At 35.6% G+C, this 20179-nt stretch overlaps 1 protein-coding gene across 1 annotated transcript in view; it reads right to left on the bottom strand.

Moving 5' to 3' along the window:
* Positions 1 to 20179, bottom strand: part of EMCN (endomucin) — a 96041-nt gene that overhangs the window by 39251 nt on the left and 36611 nt on the right. Inside the window, exons 2-4 of the mRNA XM_021680374.1 lie at positions 14172 to 14294; positions 8818 to 8895; positions 5139 to 5249 (exon numbers count right to left, since the gene is read on the bottom strand). Of these exons, the coding sequence (XP_021536049.1) occupies positions 5139 to 5249; positions 8818 to 8895; positions 14172 to 14294 (312 nt within the window). The remainder of the gene's footprint in view (positions 1 to 5138; positions 5250 to 8817; positions 8896 to 14171; positions 14295 to 20179) is intronic.

The following is a 20179-nucleotide window of genomic DNA, read 5'->3' as shown; positions in this document are numbered from 1 at the left end:
GTCATCCCTTTCTGCCAATCTCTTACCGTGTGCACCACACCTGCTTTGAAATCTGGTCACAGATACCTGAATCACTAAAATACTAGAAGAAAAGCACCCATTTTGCTTTCTCCTCACCATCTTTCTATTCCTTTTTTCTTCTCTCCTCAGAAACCAACAGGATGTGCCGATGCGGGAAATGAACAAAAAGAGTCAGAGAGGACACCACATTTTCAAGCCCTTAGCAAAAATAGGGAACTCAGGAAGAGGGCAAGTTTTGTACCTGTACAACAAAGCTTTACACGTGACCCCTCCACAGGGTAGCTGTTGGAGAGCAGGGACTCCTGTGACTGACATTTCCTTCAAATCCCCCCTCACTGCCCAACGAGGTAATCCTACATATAGACAATGACAAATGCACGGACGACAGAATCTAGGTGTGGCAAAGGTAGTTCAAGATCTGGTCCGGAGTAGGTTAAATGGTGACTTCCTGCCCCTAAAACATGTGTACCTGGAACCTGTGAGTATGACCTTATTGGAATGGGTCTTTGCAGTTGTAATGAAGTTAAGGATCTTGGTAATTCCAGGTACCTGTATAAGAAGAGAACGTACAGACAGAAGAAGAGACGCAGAGGGCAAGTCCATGCGAGGACACAGAGAAAAAGACCATGTAAAGACAGAGTCCGAGATTAAAGGGATGCATCTACAAGCCAAGGAATGCAAAGGATTGCTGGCCATTCCCAGAAGCGAAGAGGCATGCCAGGCACACAGATCCCCTCCAAAAGACTTGTAGTGTATAAACTGATTTATTAATTCATTCAGTAGGCCCTCATTTATTTAACTATAAAGTCAGAGCACTAAATTAGCGACAATTTCTATCTTGAAAGTTCTAGGATTCTAAGAATGTGTCTTCTCCAGGAAGAACAAAATAGTTAAATAGGAGAAACACTCAGAAATTTAAGAGAATGGGAAATGAGGGGCACCCGGGTGGCATAGTCGGTTAGGTCAGGTCATGATCTCAGGGTCCTGGCATCGAGCCCCGAGTCAGGCTCCCTGCTCAGCTCGGAGTCTGCTTGAGATTCTCTCTCTCCCTCTCCTTCCAATCCTCCCACTCATACTCTCTCTCTAAAATAAATAAATGAACAGATCTGTGAAAAAAGAGAGAATTGGAAATGATTAGAGAGAAATGCTTTGAGGACATGCTTCTTTTTGATCTATACCCTTCCTTTCTAGGGAGTAAAGCAAGAAATATCACTAAATCTTCTCCACTCTAAGTCAAATCTGCCCTCGAGATGATGTACCCACAATGCTTTTATCTGATAGTCACTATCCATTGCCATGTGTTTAAGGGACAGATGAAGCTTCGGCTGTTCAATCTTCCCCAAGATCACTTTGTTCTCTTTCCATCTCTCTGTCTTGGCTTCGCTAATTCTGAATGTTTATGTTTGTGATCGGTAGATATGGAAAGGGAACATTGCTCTGCTAACCAGGAATCTGGGCTAGCTTCTGGTTCCACCAGGCATAAATGGAAATGTGTGCCAAGTCATTATATCAAGTGGATTCCATACTAAGCAGGATGCACCTTGAGGAACCAGAGAGATCCGGGGGGGAATGGCTACCCAAAAATAGCAGTTTTATAACAAAATATTTAGAGGACTTAGTATAGAACTGGTTAATCAAATGGCAAGGGCAAAGGGTAGCAGCAAATACCCTTATTTTATTATCTTGTTTTCCAGGGTGCCTTAATTTTCAAGAAATGGCTTTGTGGGTGTATTTAAAAAAACTACTTAGAAGAAAGCCACTTCAAACTGTGTTTAGAAGCTAAATAAATACAAGAGTCCCCAGAACAGAGATGCAGCGGGCATTGTACTACATAAATCAAAGTAAAATTAGGAGTCTTAATTGACTCATGGGTATGACCACACACTTCTGTAAAAGTGCTGATTTTAATAAACCACGGTCACTGAATGACATTCCTAATCAGTCACTTAGTGAGTGGGTATTAGTGCAGAATTCAAATTATTTGAATTTAACCTTCAACTGCTATACATTTTGCAGATGCCTATTTACTTTTACTTTGTTTATGTGGGGGAAAATCATGGTATGAAATGGATGGGGCTTTGGTCTGCTAAAGGTGCCTTTCAGACATATTTTGCCTACAAAATATTCTACTTATCAGAAGCCAAAACACTCCCACAAGGAAATGTCCTACATCTGAAGGGGAAATGACCCTGCCCTTCAAATTCCTCTATTTGGTGATCTTCTCATTAAATAAAATCAGTATTTTACAGTTTTGGAATGAAATTAGGCTCCTTCTATGTAACCTTCTCTAGGTTTTGCTAAAGAGAATTACAATAAAATATGGGAAAATGGATGTTCCATGAGTGACTCTAGACAAAAGTAGGCCTGGCACATCCACAGTTCCCACCTGCCATCTCCTTCTACCCTAAAGGTCTCCCAAGAAGAGACTTGGGGACTGTAAGTCATCTATAGCTGCTTCTTACTAAGAACTATGGATATCCCAAGAATGCCTCTATTATTTATAAGGGATGGTATATGATAAGGCTGTTATGGCAGATGACTAGCCTTTCTAGCCAGGATATATTTTGACTTAAAGTACTGATTACTTCATATCCCTGAGACCAGGATTTAGGAAGTACTTGTAGTGATGATATACATGGTTGGAGCTAGAAAGCTGTCTGAGCTCAGGGAAACTCTAGGTCCCACTACTCTCTCTGTCTCTCATGAATAACGTCATCTCTCTCATGGAGTCTCTTCATCTCCCCACATTTTTTCTCCCCATTCTTCCCATCAATTTTACTTGCCCATAACATCTGCTTGCTCGTGCCACAGGTATGCCCAGGAGTCACCACAGCTGTCTCAGACTCACTCTACTGAAACCTTGCTGCTTCGAGATTCACAGCTAATCACCCTTTTGTTTGTTTGGGTTTCCTAGTTCAGATTACACGGAAAGGAAATTTGATTGGCCTAGCTTAATATTCTCTTTCCTTTTGTTTTCAAACCAAGCTTTATAAAGAAATTCACAACAAAATTTATCATTTTAAGTATACAAGTCAATAATTTTCAGTAAATTTATGGAGTTGTGCAACCATCACTATAAGCCAGTTTCAGAACATTCTCAATACAAAAAACTCCAGTGGGACTTTCTGCCTCCAGCTTTAAGACAACTACTTACGTGGTTTCTGTCCCTATTAGAATGTTCATTCTGGATATTTCATATAAATGGAATGATAGAATATGTAATGTTTTGTCAAAGGCTTCTTTCACTGAGCATAATGGTTTTGGGGTTCATAGTGTTATAACGGTATCACTAATTTGTTTCTTTAAATTGCTGAGTAGTAGTCCAGTGTATGGATATCCTATGTTTTAGAATATTCCAAATCCATTTCAAATGGAAAATCCAATGGAGTATTCCATCTCACCAGTTCATGGGCATTTGGATTGTTCCCAGTGTGACTATTATGAATAATGTTACTTTGAATATTATTTCAAAAACCCCTGTCTTGATTACTATAGCTTTAGCATAAGTTTTGAAGTTGGCTTATGCAAGTCCTCCTACTTTGTTCTCCCTTGACAAAACTGTTTTGGCTATTCTAGGTCTTTTTCATTCCCATGCATTATTTAAGATAAGCTTATCAATTTCTAATGATTTGCTGTGATTCTGTGATTCTGATATGGATTGAATTTAATATATTAATCAATTATTTATCAACTTGGGGAGAATTGCTATCTTAAAATATTGAGTCTTTCAATCCATGAATATGTAGTGTCTCTCCATTTATTGAGACATTTAATGTCTCACAGAAATATTTTTTAGTTCAGGTTGCAAATCATGTACTTCCACTGTTAATATATTCCTAAATATTTTATTCTTTCTGATACTTTTGTAAATGTCACTATTTCCTTAATTTTATTTTTGGATTGTCATTGTTAACATACAGAAATATGATTTATTTTTGTATATCTTATAGCTTGTGATAGGAAATACTCTATTAGTTCTAGTAGTTTTATTGTGGATTTTTTTATTTTCTACATAAAGATGTAGTCTGCTAAGAAAAACTGTTCTGTTTTTTCCTTTCCAATCTGCATGAATGGATCTACCTACCTACCTACCTACGTCTCATCACCTTATTGTACTATCTAGTTATAATTTTGAATAGAAGTGGTAAGAATGGACATCTTTGCTGTGTTCAAGATCTTAAGAGGAGGAAAGCATGAAATATTTAACTATCTAGTATGATGTTTGCCATAAGTTTTTCAAAGATGTCCTTTTCAATTTGAGTAAGCTACATTTTCTTTCTAGTTTATTGAGATTTCTAATTAAAAGTGGGTGTTAAATTTTGTCAAATGCTTTTTCTGCATCTGCTGATTCTACTAATACAGTGCATTGCTGTCCTTGATTTTCATTTATTAAAGCAGTCATACATTCCTGGATAAATTTCACTTATTTATTTTTTCTATCCCTTCTTATATGTTACCAAAGTTAGTTTGGTAAAGATAGTTGCATCAGTGTTCATGAAGGATATTGGTCTATGGTTATCTTTACTTGCTTTTTCTTTTCATTCTTTTCTAGCTTTGGTACCAGGATAATGCTGGTCTCAAATAATGACTTGTGCAGAGTTCCCTCCTCCTCTTCCTGAAAGGGTTTGAGAAGAACTGGTATAATTTCTTTTGAAAATATATAGAAAATACATAGAATTCACAATTGAAGCCATCCTGCTGGAAATTTTCTTCATGGGACCATTTAAAATTTCTAATGCAATGCAATATCTTTAATTGTTTTTGTATCTTTTCAGATTAGCTATCTTCCTGGGTCAGTTTTAGCAATTTGTTTCTTTCTAAGAATTTTCCCATTTCATCAAAGTTTTCTAATTTGTCGCCAAGCTCACTTTTTGTGTCAGGTGATATCATAGATTACTGCTTGGCCCTAATCTTTCTTGGCACCCACCTATTTGTGGTTATGGAGGGATAAAGTTTCACGGTACAAAGCTAAGTTGCCAAATGGTTGTCCCATTTGGTAAAGACTAGAGAAGACACGTTGGGCATGGTTCTTCAGTAGCTATGGGCTGGAAAACATTCCGAGTTTAACGCTATCCACCACACAAAATAAATATTTCAGCATAAATTTGTATACTTACTTTTGTGTTGGGAACTTTGTAATGTTGAAGAAGCATTTGAAAGTGGGATCTTTGTCACTGTTGTATTTGTGATGGAGAACTCGGTCTTTGTGACATCACTGGTTGTGGTTCCTAATTATGTAAAAACAATGAGCAGCCATCAGGGGTGTAACCAATAAATAGATAGTCTTATTAGTATTAATATTAACATCCAGTTATGACTTGAATATTAGTTACTGAAAGTCTTCTGATCAAGTTTTAGAAATCCAACATTTTGGTATTTACCTTTTGGTGATCCAGTTAATTATATTGAGAAAACAGAGGCATATTAGACTCTTTTATATGTCTGCTATAGTTTATCTCATTTGAGCAGACAGTAATCTTATTAATTAAGTAATAATTGTGATCATAATTTTATGTATAAGATTCAGAAAAGTTGATTTCCCCATTGTCACATAACTTGTAATAGGAGAGAGCCAGGATCTGAATCCAAGCCTTTCTGATGCAAAAGTTAATCACTCAGCTACCCTAGAAATGGGGTGGTAAGGAAGTAGTACTAGTTGAAGATGGTACCATGGTTCCCATGTGGTCTGGGAAGGAATTTTCAGGTGGGGGAAACAGACAGCAGGAAAGGGATAATAGGAACTCCAAAAAATAAACTTTTAATTATACTTAATTCATTTTTTGGAGGGGGGGAAGGATAATTAACAACAAAGAAAAGATAACCTGAGATTTCGAAAATAACATTGGAATAAGATTATTTGAAACAATTTATATTTGCACAAATATTATAAAAACAAAATGATTAATGCCTTTCAGTCTTTTCAAAGTCTATTGTGGATAATATTGGTTAGTGAAGAGAAGACAGGCATGCTGGTTGGTGCACGCTTAATATTAGCTACATATGATGCTGGCTAGAGATGGGAGGAAGTCAGTTTAATAGATTTCTGTCACACAGTAGGCGGAAAGACTGAATTGCTGGTGTTTTCCAGAAGTGCCGATCAGCTTCCGTTCTATGGCAGCAAGCATCTATACTTTGTAACGCAAAGTCTTAGTGCAATTAAGAGACTGATGCCGGAGAAACTGTTAGTTTGCAAGAAGACCTCAGAGACAGTGGGTAAATATGTCTTTACACAAAAAGCCTTCAGGAATTGGTATGCCAGCAAAATATAAACGTAAGTTCAAATATAGGCTATAGCATTAACACCGCATATGAGAAAGAAAGAGTTGAAATGGGCAAAACTTTGGCGGCATCTTGAAGTACTAAACTGAGAGAGAAATAATTGAGAAAATAAAGAAATATCTTATTGTAGCAGACATTGATGTTTGTGATAACATGGAAGTACAAAAGATCACCCAAAAGGCAGAAACTCAACACTTGAGGATGAAGGGACATGTGGGGGTAAAGATTTTGCTTCTCACCAGAACTCCAACATATTCTTGGAAAACATTAGAATAGGATTTCCTCTTTAGAAATTTTTGGTGGAGAATTCTTCTGCTGAGTTAAAATAGAAAACCATGAAAAAGATATCTTGATGGCCTAAAGGATTCCCTAGCATGAGGCAGACTCAACAGTCTTGGACACGGAAAAGAGAATTTATATTTAAGAAAGATGTGGGAAACTGACAGATTAGAAAAATACAAAGAGAGCAGAATAATGGAATAGCTGGGGATATATTGCCAAAGAGTTTGCTTTGAGAATTGTCTATTATTGATGTGGAATATACTTCACAAATGAGTGTAAAAGGGGAGCCCACACTCAACTCAGGACAGGCTGTCAATTACAGTGTCCTGGAGGCAATGGAAGGAATCTTGAATGCTTTAAAGGTAACCAAAATATTTTTAAATACACATGCATGGTGGACCTAAAACAAACAGAAGGGAAGATGCGGAGACAAATGTTGCCACAGCCATAAATTTTGAAATTTTACAGAGTATAGTCTTTTCAACAAAAGGTGTTAGGACAACTGGATGATTATAAATGAAAAAAAATGAAGCTGGACATCTAACTCACACCATATACAAAAATTAAAGACTTAAATAGAAAAGTTAAAACTATAAAATTCTTAGAAGAGACCATTGGCATAAATCTTTGTGACCTTGAGTTGAGCAATGGTTTCTTAGATTTGACCCCACTGACTGAAGGAAACCAGAATATGTCACCCTGAAATATGCCTCTTTGACATAAAAATTATTTGGAAATGCAGCCAATAAAGAGGCAGCCAATACAGAAAAAGCTTTTCTGCTTAAGGGCAGGATATAAATTCTCCTTTTACTGGAGATAGACTCTTTATCAGCCCGGAGGAGACACTAGAGGAATCTGCAAACAAACCTTATTCCATTAGTTTCCTTCCAGATATTTACCTTCCATTTGTTTGTCACCCTTGGAAGCCTAAACTACTTTCTTTTGTCTGGTCATTTTTCTACAAACTTACTGTTCTTTGTTCTAGATGCTATATAAGCCAAAATTCTAAACCATTGCTTTGAGTTACTCTTTGTCTTAGGTTTCTCATGTGCTGTGCACTGCCCATGTTAATAGACTGTTTTTTGTTAATCTGTCTTGCGGTTAATGTCCCATCTGAAAACCTAAAATGAGTAGAGGTAAAGTTCTACCTTCTCTACATGAAAGAAAAAATATAAATTTTCCTTCATCAAAATTAGAGATTATAGTGCTTCAAAAGATACCATCAATAAAATGGAAAGACAGCATACAGAGTGGGAGAAAATATTTGCAAATTATCTATCCAATAAGGCTCTAGTCTCCAAATACATTAAAAAAAATACTTACAACTCAACAATAACAGACAACCCGATTTTTATAAAAAAGGAAAGAATTAAATAGACAGTTTTCCAAAGAAGATATAAAATTGTCAACAAGTCCATGAAAAGATGTTTGCCATCATAAGTCATCAGGGAAAAGTAAATCAAAACCACAATTACATGCTACTTCACATCCACTAAAATGGCTATGATGAAAAAGATAGACAGCAACAAGTAGGGATTAGAAAATGGACAATTAATGCCCTCCTACTTTTCTGGTGGGAATGTAAAATAATACAGCTGTTCAGGAAATCAGTTCCTCAAAAAGTTAAACAGAGTGCTATGTGCCTCAGCAATTCCACTTTAAGATACATATCGCAAGAGAAATGAAAAGACATGGCCACATAAAAACTTGTATAAGAATGTTCATAGCAGCATTATTTATAACAGCTGAAAAGTAGAAACAACTGAAATGTCCATCAACTAATAAATAAATAAATAAATAAATAAATAAATAATGTGGCATATCCATACCATGAAATACTATTCACTCATAAAAACAAATGAACTACAGATAAATGCTAGAGCATGGATCAACCTGAGAACATGATGATATGTGAAAGTCAGACACAAAAGATTATATACAATATGATTCTACTTATGTGATTTTTTTTATATGAAATTTCTAAAATAGGCAAAGGGACAGAGAGTAGGTTAGTTTTCTCTGGCAGGGGGGAAGGAGGAAATAGGAAGTGATTAGTAACAGATACAGGGTTTCTTTTTGGGGTGATGAAAATGTTCCAGAATTAGATAGTGGTGATGGTTGCACAATCTTGTAAATACACTGAAAACCACTGAATTGTCCACTTCAAAAAAGTGACTATGATGGTATATGAATTATACATATGAAAGAAAAATGATGCAAATGATCATTACTCACCTTCACCTTTAACTGTTGCCGTTAAAGAAGAATGTGTTGGCTGCAAAGATGTACTTGAGAGTTTCTTACTGGTTGTTCCTAGTTTGATAAGATAGATGACATGATTATTAATCACAATTTCATCTCACCTGTCAAGGAATAAATAAATGTCAGTCAAATCTGGAGGTAAACTAGAATCCCTCTACAGTGGTACTGTCAGCTTTCGCCTATCTTTAATTTTTTTATTTCCTATCTCCTTTTGTCCAAAGTAAGGAATCTAAGTACTGAATGCTTGGGTGACCCAGTGGAAACACAGACACACAGACACACAGACACACACACACACACACACACACACATTTTTTTTCTATGATAAGCCCCCCAAAGCAAATTTTCACTGCAGATTATTACTTGGATATCTTAAAACATGCAAAAAATATATATTTCAAAACACATGATTTAAAATTATACTATTTTTCCTAGAGAGAAGAAGAACCTGGTCAATAGGACCTTTTATCCCCCCAGAATTACATTTCATTTTGTTGATTTGATTATGACACTGGAACTTCCAAAATTACATAAATTATAAAGGAGCTTGCAAATTCTTGTAAGTAATTTGTTCATTTATGAAACATTCATTGAGTTCCCACTCTGTGCAAGACCCTTTTCTAGACCCTTGAGGGCAGTATCAAACTCTTAGTCATCTTTTTAATCTGAGTAGTATCAAGGATCATTCCTGGCATATGGTAGGCATGTAATAAATGTTGTTTTCGATAAGCTGGCACTCGTACAGAACATGGGGACCAAGAAAAGGACAAAGATTTGCTTTAGGTAGTGAATACGACTTATCAATTTGATAGCCATACTAGTCAACATTCCCTTCTTAAAACACTTTAGGATATCCTTTTGCGATTAGGGCACACGTTCTATTTTTACTGTGTGACATATATAAAATCTTCAGTTCTTAAAGGTATGCATACTGTATTGGGGGAGGAACAATTTGGCTCTGCGCAGTTTACTGCTTTAAAACCCATCCAGAGGAAGGTTTTCAAGGCTAAGCTGGATGGAGCTGTATATCAGCAAAAACTAAGGAATCACAAGGAAGATAAGACCTTTGGAGGGTCGCTGAGGACAAATGTCTCCAAGCAGGTGATGGAGGTTTTCTCTTCTGCTCCTCTGTCCTCACTGCTTATTAGAGGACATAGGTTATTACACAAATGGAAAGAGGCTGTTAACAAGTAGATTATGGGAATTATAATGTGGAGAGTGCTGAAGCACTTAAGACTTTCTCAAACCCAGTATGTGGTTATATTTTAAAAGAAGAGACCAACAAAGGACACGTTATTCCTAAAAGCTAGGTTTGAGATTTTGCATTGCCCACTCACAGGGATGCCATCTTTTTAAAATTTTTTTTCCTTTCCTTTCCTTTTCTTTTCTTTTCTTTCTTTCTTTCTTTCTTTCTTTCTTTCTTTTTTTTGAGAGGAGAGAGAACACGCATGCAAGCTGGGGGGAAGGCAGAGGGAGAGGGAGAGAAAAAATCCCAATCCCAATCTCCATGCTCAGTGCAGAGCCCAACGTATGCTCAATCTCATGACCCTGAGGTCATGACCTGAGCCCAAATCAAGAGTTAGATGCTTAACTGACTGAGCCACCCAGGTGCCCCAGAATGCCATCTTAAGGTGAAGATGTAATGATATAAATGAAGTGTTCCTTCCAGCTAGACATGGTGAATTTGTTTCACTTCAGCACTACTCTTGGCATTCTTGGTACCAATAACAGGCTGAATTGAATTTTTACAATTACCTTGTTTCATATGTTTCACTGGGATATGTCTCCTATTTCACTTGAAAATTCAAGAATAAAGATGACTACAGGAAATAATTAGGACAGATATAATGATAATCATGAATACAAAAAGAAAAAGTATCAAGTGTGTGCAGTTCTGGAGTTTCTGAAGCCCTTGAACCTTTTCTTTTATAGCTATCCTGACTTCATTTTTGGTAGAAGGAAGATATGTAACAAATTTGAGCTTTGGCCCAAGCATTCAGCCCAAATCTATTTGGCTTCAATTTCAGCCTTGATCTTTGGAAAACTGAAGGGCTAAATGGCTATCCATTTCTGGTATTCCTGAACTAGTGTGTGAACAGTGATCTTGTGATCCTGCCCATGATCATTGTATCTAATCAATGTTACTATATCTATAGCAGAAACAGAATACAATTGATTTTAGATTTATTGTTAATGTATGAATATTCACTCTCAAATATGGACAAGCATTCTACATATAACTTATAATAAAATTCTTATGTGCTAAATATGTTGAAATTCTGAAGTATAAATGCATCCTTATTATTGTAAAAGCAAAATGTTGCACTAACTAATGAGGATTGTGATTTCTGTTAATTTTCTGTGCAAAACAATGATTAAGGACTTATTCTAGTTAATAAAAGAAATATATTGAATTTAACATGAACAATAAGAGAATACTATAGCCACATATATTTAGGGATGTTATATAATTTTGTGTCAACAGATGTTTATAAAAGATTAAATCATTAAAATGTCATAATTGTACTCTGTAAAATTTTTAGTAAACTCTCATCCATAACATTTTCCAAAATAATCTTTTGGAACTGTGTTTAATTCCATTTAGGACATCAGGGTTTCAAAAAAATGTCTAATTTATAAACATTTTCTATCTTGTGAGTATAAACTAAAAGCAAAACGCCAACTTTATCATTTCAAAATTCCATGAAAAGGAAAAACCAAAGAATCTTGTACAAAGATATCCCAGGTAAGTCATTTTCAATTTAAACTCAATAAGGCATATAAAGACAGTGAAAAAAAAGAAGACAGATATGGGGAAAAATATGGTACCCAAACCTATTTTCCCACAAATATTATGAGAAAACTTACAAGACTGCCTTTTAAAAAGTCCCTTCTTTTCAATTTTATCTTAGTTTCTAGAGACGATGTGCATTGTAAACATGACCATAACTGGCACCTTATATGGAAGAGGTGGCCAAAAACACTGGGCTCCTCTACTGACCTCAGTTGAAACTGAACACCTATTTAGTATCGGAAATGCGAAAGATCAGTGCTGACAAATTAATTCCCCTAATTAAAAAATGTTTGACTATTAAATGCTTTAAAAATCAAGCTGAATAATAATTATGTTTTAAGAATGAAATTTCAGGTTTATTTTTCTATCTTAGAAGTTCATCTCATGATGATGACATTCAATGTCTGCCAAGTGTTGATGTTAACTCTGGCCCTTGGCCTTTGAACAGAACGGGCAGTGCACTTGATCCGTAGCTAGGAAGCGATCAGGTCCCATCTGTCTAACTGGGTAAACCTCTGAAAGCAAACCCCACTCCAAGCAAAACTCTCAGTCACCTCTGCCGCTGTTGCACGTCACTACAAGAAGAGCTCCCACCTCAGTGGCACATTTTCCACTTTTCTGATGATGGAATTTCTGCCATTGTCAAGAGAAAGAAAATTTACGTGCTTTAGATAGACATAAGCACTATTAACTCAAGTATCGTTTGACCTTTAAACAAGAACACCTGGTTGGAAAGCCTTAAAAGAAAAATAAAGCTGTTTCCTTTCCAAGCTGGGCAGGTAAGATGCACTCTAGGTATCAGAAATGACAATTCTGCCTGAATTCCTTCACTGAACCCTCCATCTCTTCCTTTCATGATCACTTAACATAATGGTTAGGGTCTGTGTTATTTGGACACATAATCTACTTGTTATTCACCACAGGTCACTGTGGTCAGGGCTAGGAATCATCTCATTGAGAAAGCATAAGTCCCAAGGATTAAGGTAAAAATTGCAAAACTTCAACACTTTGAGTCAACATGCAATATCAGCACCTACCTTCTCTTTATTGGTTCTTTTGGGGTGATGTTTTTGATTACCAAAGTAACATGCTTTTACCAAATGAGTGCAATTTTATGCTGAGAACTCAGCTGGCAACTCACAGATAGAATGACAGAGAGAGAGAGAGAAGCAGCAAATACTTATACTTTGTAAAAGTGCAAGCATGCCTCTCTGCTTAAACCCTGAAAACATAGGGTTGAAACAATTTTTAAAAATAAAATAAAGGGCAGACAGTCTCCCTTCTGCTGTCCTGCCCACTGCTCTCTTGCAGTGTATTCAATAAACTTCCATCTCTTAAAATAAAATAAAATATAAGAGAAGAGAAAAGAAAAGAAAAGAAAAAAGAAAAGAAGAGAAAAGAAAAAAAAAATACAGAGCAGGAGTTGGCTGGAGGCTCTATGGTCCCTGGCTTTTTTGACTGCGTCATTTGGAATTTCCCTTGATTGGCGATATAGGTCATACCACATTCTGGGAACAAAATCCCCTGTGCTGCCCTCTTTGTGTAAAGCTTTCTCCCAGTTTGGTACAGAAATTCTAGGAGAATTGGTTTGGCTTCATCTTAGAATTGCACATTTCAGAAATAGTGGACTATATTCATCAGACCCTTTTTCTTTGAGGATCACCACCCCAGTTAAGTCTCATGAACCAGCCTTCATTGGTCCTCTACATTTTACTTGAACTTGGTCTTAGAATGAAAATTAAATGAGGAGTAAGTGGAGAGGCGAGGAAGAGAGCAGGAGGAATTTCAGTTATCTCCTCGTTAGGATATACGATTTTCAGGTCTTCCAGTGACCTTAGCATTCTAACCGGAGTTTCTGCCCATAAGCAACAAACAAGTAATTCTCTATTTCTCTCTCCATTGATTATAGAACCTGAACGACATGCCTCATTTTATGTGTGTTGCAGGATGGACAATGCAGGACGCATTAGATTGATAACCTCTTGGGTTTTTAATTAAATGACCCCAGTGGCTCATTTTACTTTTCATGGATGGTAAGAATACCTAGAACCATAAAACATGATGCAGTTGCCACTCAGTCCAGTAAACAATAATGATGACATTGCTACCGAACCTTACAAATTTAATCTATTATCAGCCCAATATAACTAACAAGATCAGTGTGTTATTAATACAGTTTCACCTTGTTAACGGTGCTGCTTAAGTGGTGGTATATTTAGAAACATATTTTTATGACTAAGGAAATGGTAATTTTTTTATTCTCTAAAAATAAACTTCGTGTTTGTAACATTCACAATAGGATTATTCTCAAACAGGAAATGATCCAAAGGGATATCATCAAAGAAGCGCACTGTGATCTCAGGGTTCTGTATTCAACCCAAAATAACATATAAGTTTCAAAATAGCAAAATAGCACAGACCTTCATAACAATAGATATAAGATCTCAAATTATTCTTCAGTGATTAAATTAAATAGATGCTACTAATTATATCTGTTAAAGTTAGAGTAAATTTCATTAAGAGTTAATCCTACCTATAGACATTGCAGCTGTCACTTCCATAACAGGATTTGACACTGTGGTTGGTTTCAATACAGATGTTTTTGTTGGAGAAATTGTTGCTGATGGTAATACATGAGTGGTTATACTGTTAATATCTGCAAAAAAGGAAACTGTGTTAAAGTAGCTGCATTAAAGTTTACATTTATTTTGCCAAATAACAGACTAGTATATTTAAGCAAAGTAAACTGTATGTATACTCCTGCTATGCCAGTAAGTAAGGCATGGATTTGAAATTAATTTTCTAATTGTAATAAATTCAGCCTTCAGTTCAGTATTCATTCACTAACTCCATCTGCTTCTCACCAATGGCATGGATTTTCAAGATAGCTGTCAGAAGCAGTCTATAGCTCTGAAACAAAATGCTATCTGACAAAACTAGTGAGAAATACATGTACAAATTTGAAATTTAACAATATTTTTAAGCCAACTTAATGAACATTGTCAGATGAAATAATTAAATGGACGTTCTCTGGGCAGTGGATGTTTTACTAAATATTTTCATAGCACATTGAAATTATTAAGTAGTAAAATGTCAGTATTAGTACATCTCTTCCTGATATAAAGCATTTCTCCCTACTTTCTCTCTCTATTATATATTCCAAAGGGAGACAATAAATTTTATTTTTTTGTTTTTTTAAGAAAGACAATAAATCTTAAAGAAATTCAACATTGCAACATGCCTAAATTTTTGGCAATGGAACCATCATAAATCTGCATTTTCAAATGATTTATTTATCTAAATTGTAACAGTCAAAGGCACCAAAATGAAGGTGATACATTGTTATGTATATTACATGTTTACTTTTAATAATACTTCTTTGGCAATAGAAAGTCAATATTTAATAATAATTCTTAAAATTCCCATTGAAATATTATTATTTTTTCAAAGTGAAGTATGTAGGACTTAATTCTCAGTGATTTATGGAAATATTTGTTTTACATAATATTACTGAATTTATTAGCATTTATAGAATCCTTTTAATCCTGCATTTGTTGGTCTTGTCTCTAGACACTCACTGTTGTACTGAAGATCAGAAAATAACAAACAAACGTGTACAAAGGACTTAGACAAAGTATCCACGTCCATGGAAGGCATTGTTTTCGCGTTGTTACTTTGTATAGAGTATATATAGTATAGTACATTAGTTAAGGGGATGGACTTTGAGTGACAAAGACTTATGTTATCCCAGTCAAACTGGATATGTCATTACAGTAAATACATATCATTAGTATGACTTTTCAAATTTAAATTTTATCCAAAATTTTCCTCTTTGAATCCTCTTTTAATCTTGCATGTGAGCGAAAAGCAATATTTCAGATGTCAGGAGATAGAGCGTACTTCCTGTTTCATTTTATAGACTTGAGGTGCTTGGAAGTGTTAGCACTTAGCACTGACTTTGTTTATAGACAGTACACAGAAATCACTTGATGTATTCAGCACATATAGATGTTTCACCACATTCAGGAATGACAGAAGTGCCTTTTCACAGGCTTTACAGAAATCAAGTCAAAAGCTTTTTTCACCTCTGGATACACTTCACACCCTTGCTCTCACCACCCCCCTCCCCACTCCCCCTGCAGGGAGAAGGAACACAGCAAGCATGCACGATGTTATCTTTTCTGTATTAGTCATTTTGTTATCCTTATCTTTGTTTGCATCCTAGAGTCTATGATGTAACACTGATTTCTAAGTTTAAACTGATGTTGAACAAAGTAATTCAAAGAAGCACATACCACTTTAACTGGAAAATTCACCTATAAATAACTTAAATGATCCCTATCTGTTGACTTGCTAAATAGTAACAACCTCAATTTCTGGGTATAATCAACATCTCCGGAGACTTTTTTTTTTTTTCCTCCCTTCCTCCCTTCCTTTTTTCCTTTTTCTCTCTTCCACAAATACTTACTGGGTAACTGATGTGAAAGGCATGATTAGATCTAATGAAAGACTCTGTATTGTACTACATGGTATCACCTGTGAGTAGCTCTCAGTCTGGTAAGGAACATGATGCCTATACACAATAAACGACGAAGGATATTCTGTATGGGGTGTGTAGATTAGTGTTTTTCAAACTGCAGGTTATGATACAAATAAAGAGTAATTAAGATCTAATTAGTAGATTGCAGTTAGAACTTTTGCCAAATGAAAGAGAAAAGAAACATTAGAAGGATATTGCAAATAATGAGGGTAAGTATTGTTTCATGAAGTTCACGTGCACGTGTATGTGTGTATGTGTATTTGAATAAAACATGCATCAGTGCAAAATATGTTTCCTATTGTGATTCCAGTTAAAAATTTGAAAGCTACTGGACAAGAAATTGGGCAAGAATTTACAAGATAAAGGATGACCACCCTGATGGCATGAGCAAGGGCTCCTTTATGAGAGAGTTGACATAGGAGCTAGAGTTTGAAGAGTAAGTAGCATGTCCACAAGGCTAGAGGAAGGAGCATGGTCAAAGGTCTGGAGGAGAAGTGAGAAGTAACTGAAAGAATTGCAGACAGTTGTGTTTGGCTGGATTGCTCTATGCTATGAAAGGACATAGTGGGCCTTGTCTGGCACGATACTGGAGGCTAGATCATAAAGGACTTTGAACACCAAACGTGGGACTTGGGACTCTATTAACAAGTCAGTGAGGAGCCCTGGAAAGTGACCAAATAGAAATCCTATTGTAGGAAAAACAATGGGGAAACGGGTGGGGCGGGACAATGAGAGGACACCAGCTGAACTGAACGGCAAGTCCCCATTTTTATGTTTACCAATGTCTCTGACCTATTGAAGTCATCATGTGAGATCAGTGAGTTCACATCCATAAAATGACTTGCGGCCAACTACAAGTAGGCACATTTTTAATTTTTTTTTATTTTTTAAAGATTTTATTTATTTATTTGAGAGAGAGAGAATGAGTAAGGGGGAGGAAGAGAGGGAGAGAGAAGCAAACTCCTCATCTAGCAGGGAGCCCAATGCAGGGCTTGATCGCAGGACCCTAAGATTATAACATGAGCCGAAGGCAGATGCTTAACCGACTGAGCCACCCAGGTGAAGTAGGCACAATTTTAACTGCTGTGTGGTAAGATTGAGATGTACTGGAAAGCTTTTCCTCACCAGACTGCAACACGTTTGGCCACTGATTTCCCTGAGTAAAATCTTAAGCCAGTAGCACTCATTAACGTCTCCATTATTCGTTCTTCAGATTGTCCAACAGAGAGAATTCCCTCCTTCGGCAAGGACTGACAAACCACCCCTGAAAATATTGAGTGTCACTGTGTGCCAGGCTCCATGTAAGCACTTCCTGTGGATTAGCTCCTTTAATCCTAAAAAGACGCCATGATGCCAAAACTCATATGATCACCATTGTACAGTTGAGGACACTGGGGCTCAAAAAAGATAAGCAAATTGCCCACATTATGTAGTGGGAAGTAACACAGTTGGAATTTTAATCCAGGCCCCTTTGAATCCAGAGAAGATACTCTTCACCACCACAGATCTTGCTGTGGGAAGCTGGTTCCATGCAAAGCCACATACTCTCGCTCTGCCTGTTCTCTGTCTTTGACAGGGTATGATATTAAAGGGGTAGAAGTGACTAACTAGATGCACAGATGTTCTGCCCTCACATACCTAGGATGAGGAAACAGACAAAATACCTCACTGGGTTTTTTTCTTAAAAAAATACTATCATTTTGTCATATATATATATTACATACATACACATATAAAATGTGTCCATCCATAAACATCCATAAAAGGTTCAGACTTAAAGCTTTGAAAGCAATTTCCAATCTACTACAGCTATTTATAAAAATAGAGATTTACTCAGTTGGAAAACTCTGCAAATAGAAACATTCTCTTACAATACGGTGGGAAAGAATTATTCTAACTACCACTGTTGAAGGTTTTATTGGCTGTGATGCAAGTAACCACCAGTTATGTTTTTACAGCATTTTCTATAAATTTCTTTTAGGTCTAATTTGATCTCATAATAAACTATTGAGGAAAATGGCTTATTCTGAAGTATTTTCTCTTCACAAGACATATGAGGTAGCATTTCACTTTTCTTTATCTCCAAAGTAATCAAAGATAAATTTAACAAGGAGACCTGTGTTTCATATCTTTGCTTATGACCAACCAGATAGTGCTCTTCTCAGGATGTTGTAAGAAAAACAGATGGCGTTTTGTCCTGATTCCACCCTATACCCATACACCAGCTGAGAGAGCACAAGAGATACTATGACACTCAGTTTCCTAGGCTTCAAAAGGATGAAGCAGGATTGGGATTTTAAAAAAATAACTATTTTAATTACAGAAATCATGAGAACTTTGAAAATTCAGCTTCTGGCTGAAAAACCAACTATCATATTTTCTCCTCTTTTCAAATGATTAGGTCGTCTACTCCATTCTTCTTAGACATGCTTTATAATTACATTTCTAAGTAACTTACGAGTGGTCTCTAAATGTTAGAGTTTCATCCATCCTCATAATGAGAAGCTATCTCTCCAATTACCTTTTCCCCTACCAAGTCTACATTTAAGGTCCACTGGAAAACCACTACTAGAGAAGATAGATCTTGGTTTCTCTAGATCAATACAAATACTGAATGGCAGTAACTTAGAATTATAAAACTTGAGACCTCAAAAGAACTTTAAAAATCCCACTGTAATAGAATCCCTACATTTTGTAGCTTAGAAAATGTATGAGTTTAAGGTAGTTTCAAAAGATCATAACCCAATTACTAAAAAAGGGGCTTTAATTCCTAAATGAGCACTCTATATTATGTAATATAGAAAAATCTTTTTTTTCCAATTCCATTTGAGCATGTGGAATACACTTCTGACAGAGACAATGAAGTTTCCCTTTGAACTATAGGAATAAATATTTACTTTGTAAGTTTTAACCATAAACAAAATTTCAGAAGATAGTTTTAAGCTCTTTAAGGAAATAAAAGAGTGATTTCTTTAGAAATATATAGAGTATATACAAAATGCTAATTACTAAATGGTCTTACAACCCTCAAAGTACCATTATTAGGTAATAACTTCAAAACCTAGATCAACTAATCTATGGAATTAAAGGCAAAGTAGGTAATTTTATATTTCAATAGCTCATAATGTATTATTCTCACTAATTCACGTTGTCTTTATACAAAGCCACCTCCTATACATTCCCACTTCCTCAAGCTCTTAAAAACTTTATATAGATTTTTGTATTGAAATAAAATAACTGTCAATTGTTCCGTTACCGTTTGAGGATGCTTATCCCCTATGCGTCACAGTTTATAATGAACATAGATCCACTTCTTAAACTTGCATGTGATGGTAATGTATAAATTGGGGTGTTATAAATGGCGAGAGGGCCTTTTCTTCATAGCAGTTTGTCAGTAATTGCTAGTATTACAGTCTTGTTCAACTGATACCCTATTATCTTCTTTGTTAATAAATAATCTTCAGTGAAGTTTAAGTTGAAAATTTCAATTTTTCCTCACTCATCAAAAATATACATATTAAAATGTATTGAAAAATATAAAAATATAATAAACTAAAAATTGATATAAAAGTAAAATATATTTATATATGAATACAATGAAACAGACAAACACATAAATAAATACTATACAGTACCACTTGCTATATTCCCATCAAAACAGCACCTTCACAAAAGATAAGACACCAACTCTTTTTGATTATCAGTGTCTTATCAACACGATCTTATACTAACAGTGATCCTTCTCCTTTAACATAACAAAATTCACTTTGGTTTATTGCCAACCAAATTAAATATGGTTAATTTTTTATCAATTAAAAAAATAACAATTATTATGTGATGATGTCTTTGATTTCTTCTATTTGCACTGACCCCAAAATTTCATAATATCCTATTTTATTTTTATTTTATTTATTTAAAAGATTTTATTTATTTGCGAGAGAGAGAATGAGAAACAGAGAGCATGAGAGGGGGGAGGGTCAGAGGGAGAAGCAGACTCCCTG

Source organism: Neomonachus schauinslandi, chromosome 2 (assembly GCF_002201575.2).
Source record: "Neomonachus schauinslandi chromosome 2, ASM220157v2, whole genome shotgun sequence".
Classification (NCBI taxonomy): domain Eukaryota; kingdom Metazoa; phylum Chordata; class Mammalia; order Carnivora; family Phocidae; genus Neomonachus; species Neomonachus schauinslandi.
Note: the sequence above shows the minus strand (reverse complement) of the source record. Positions and strands in the feature narration are given on the sequence as shown.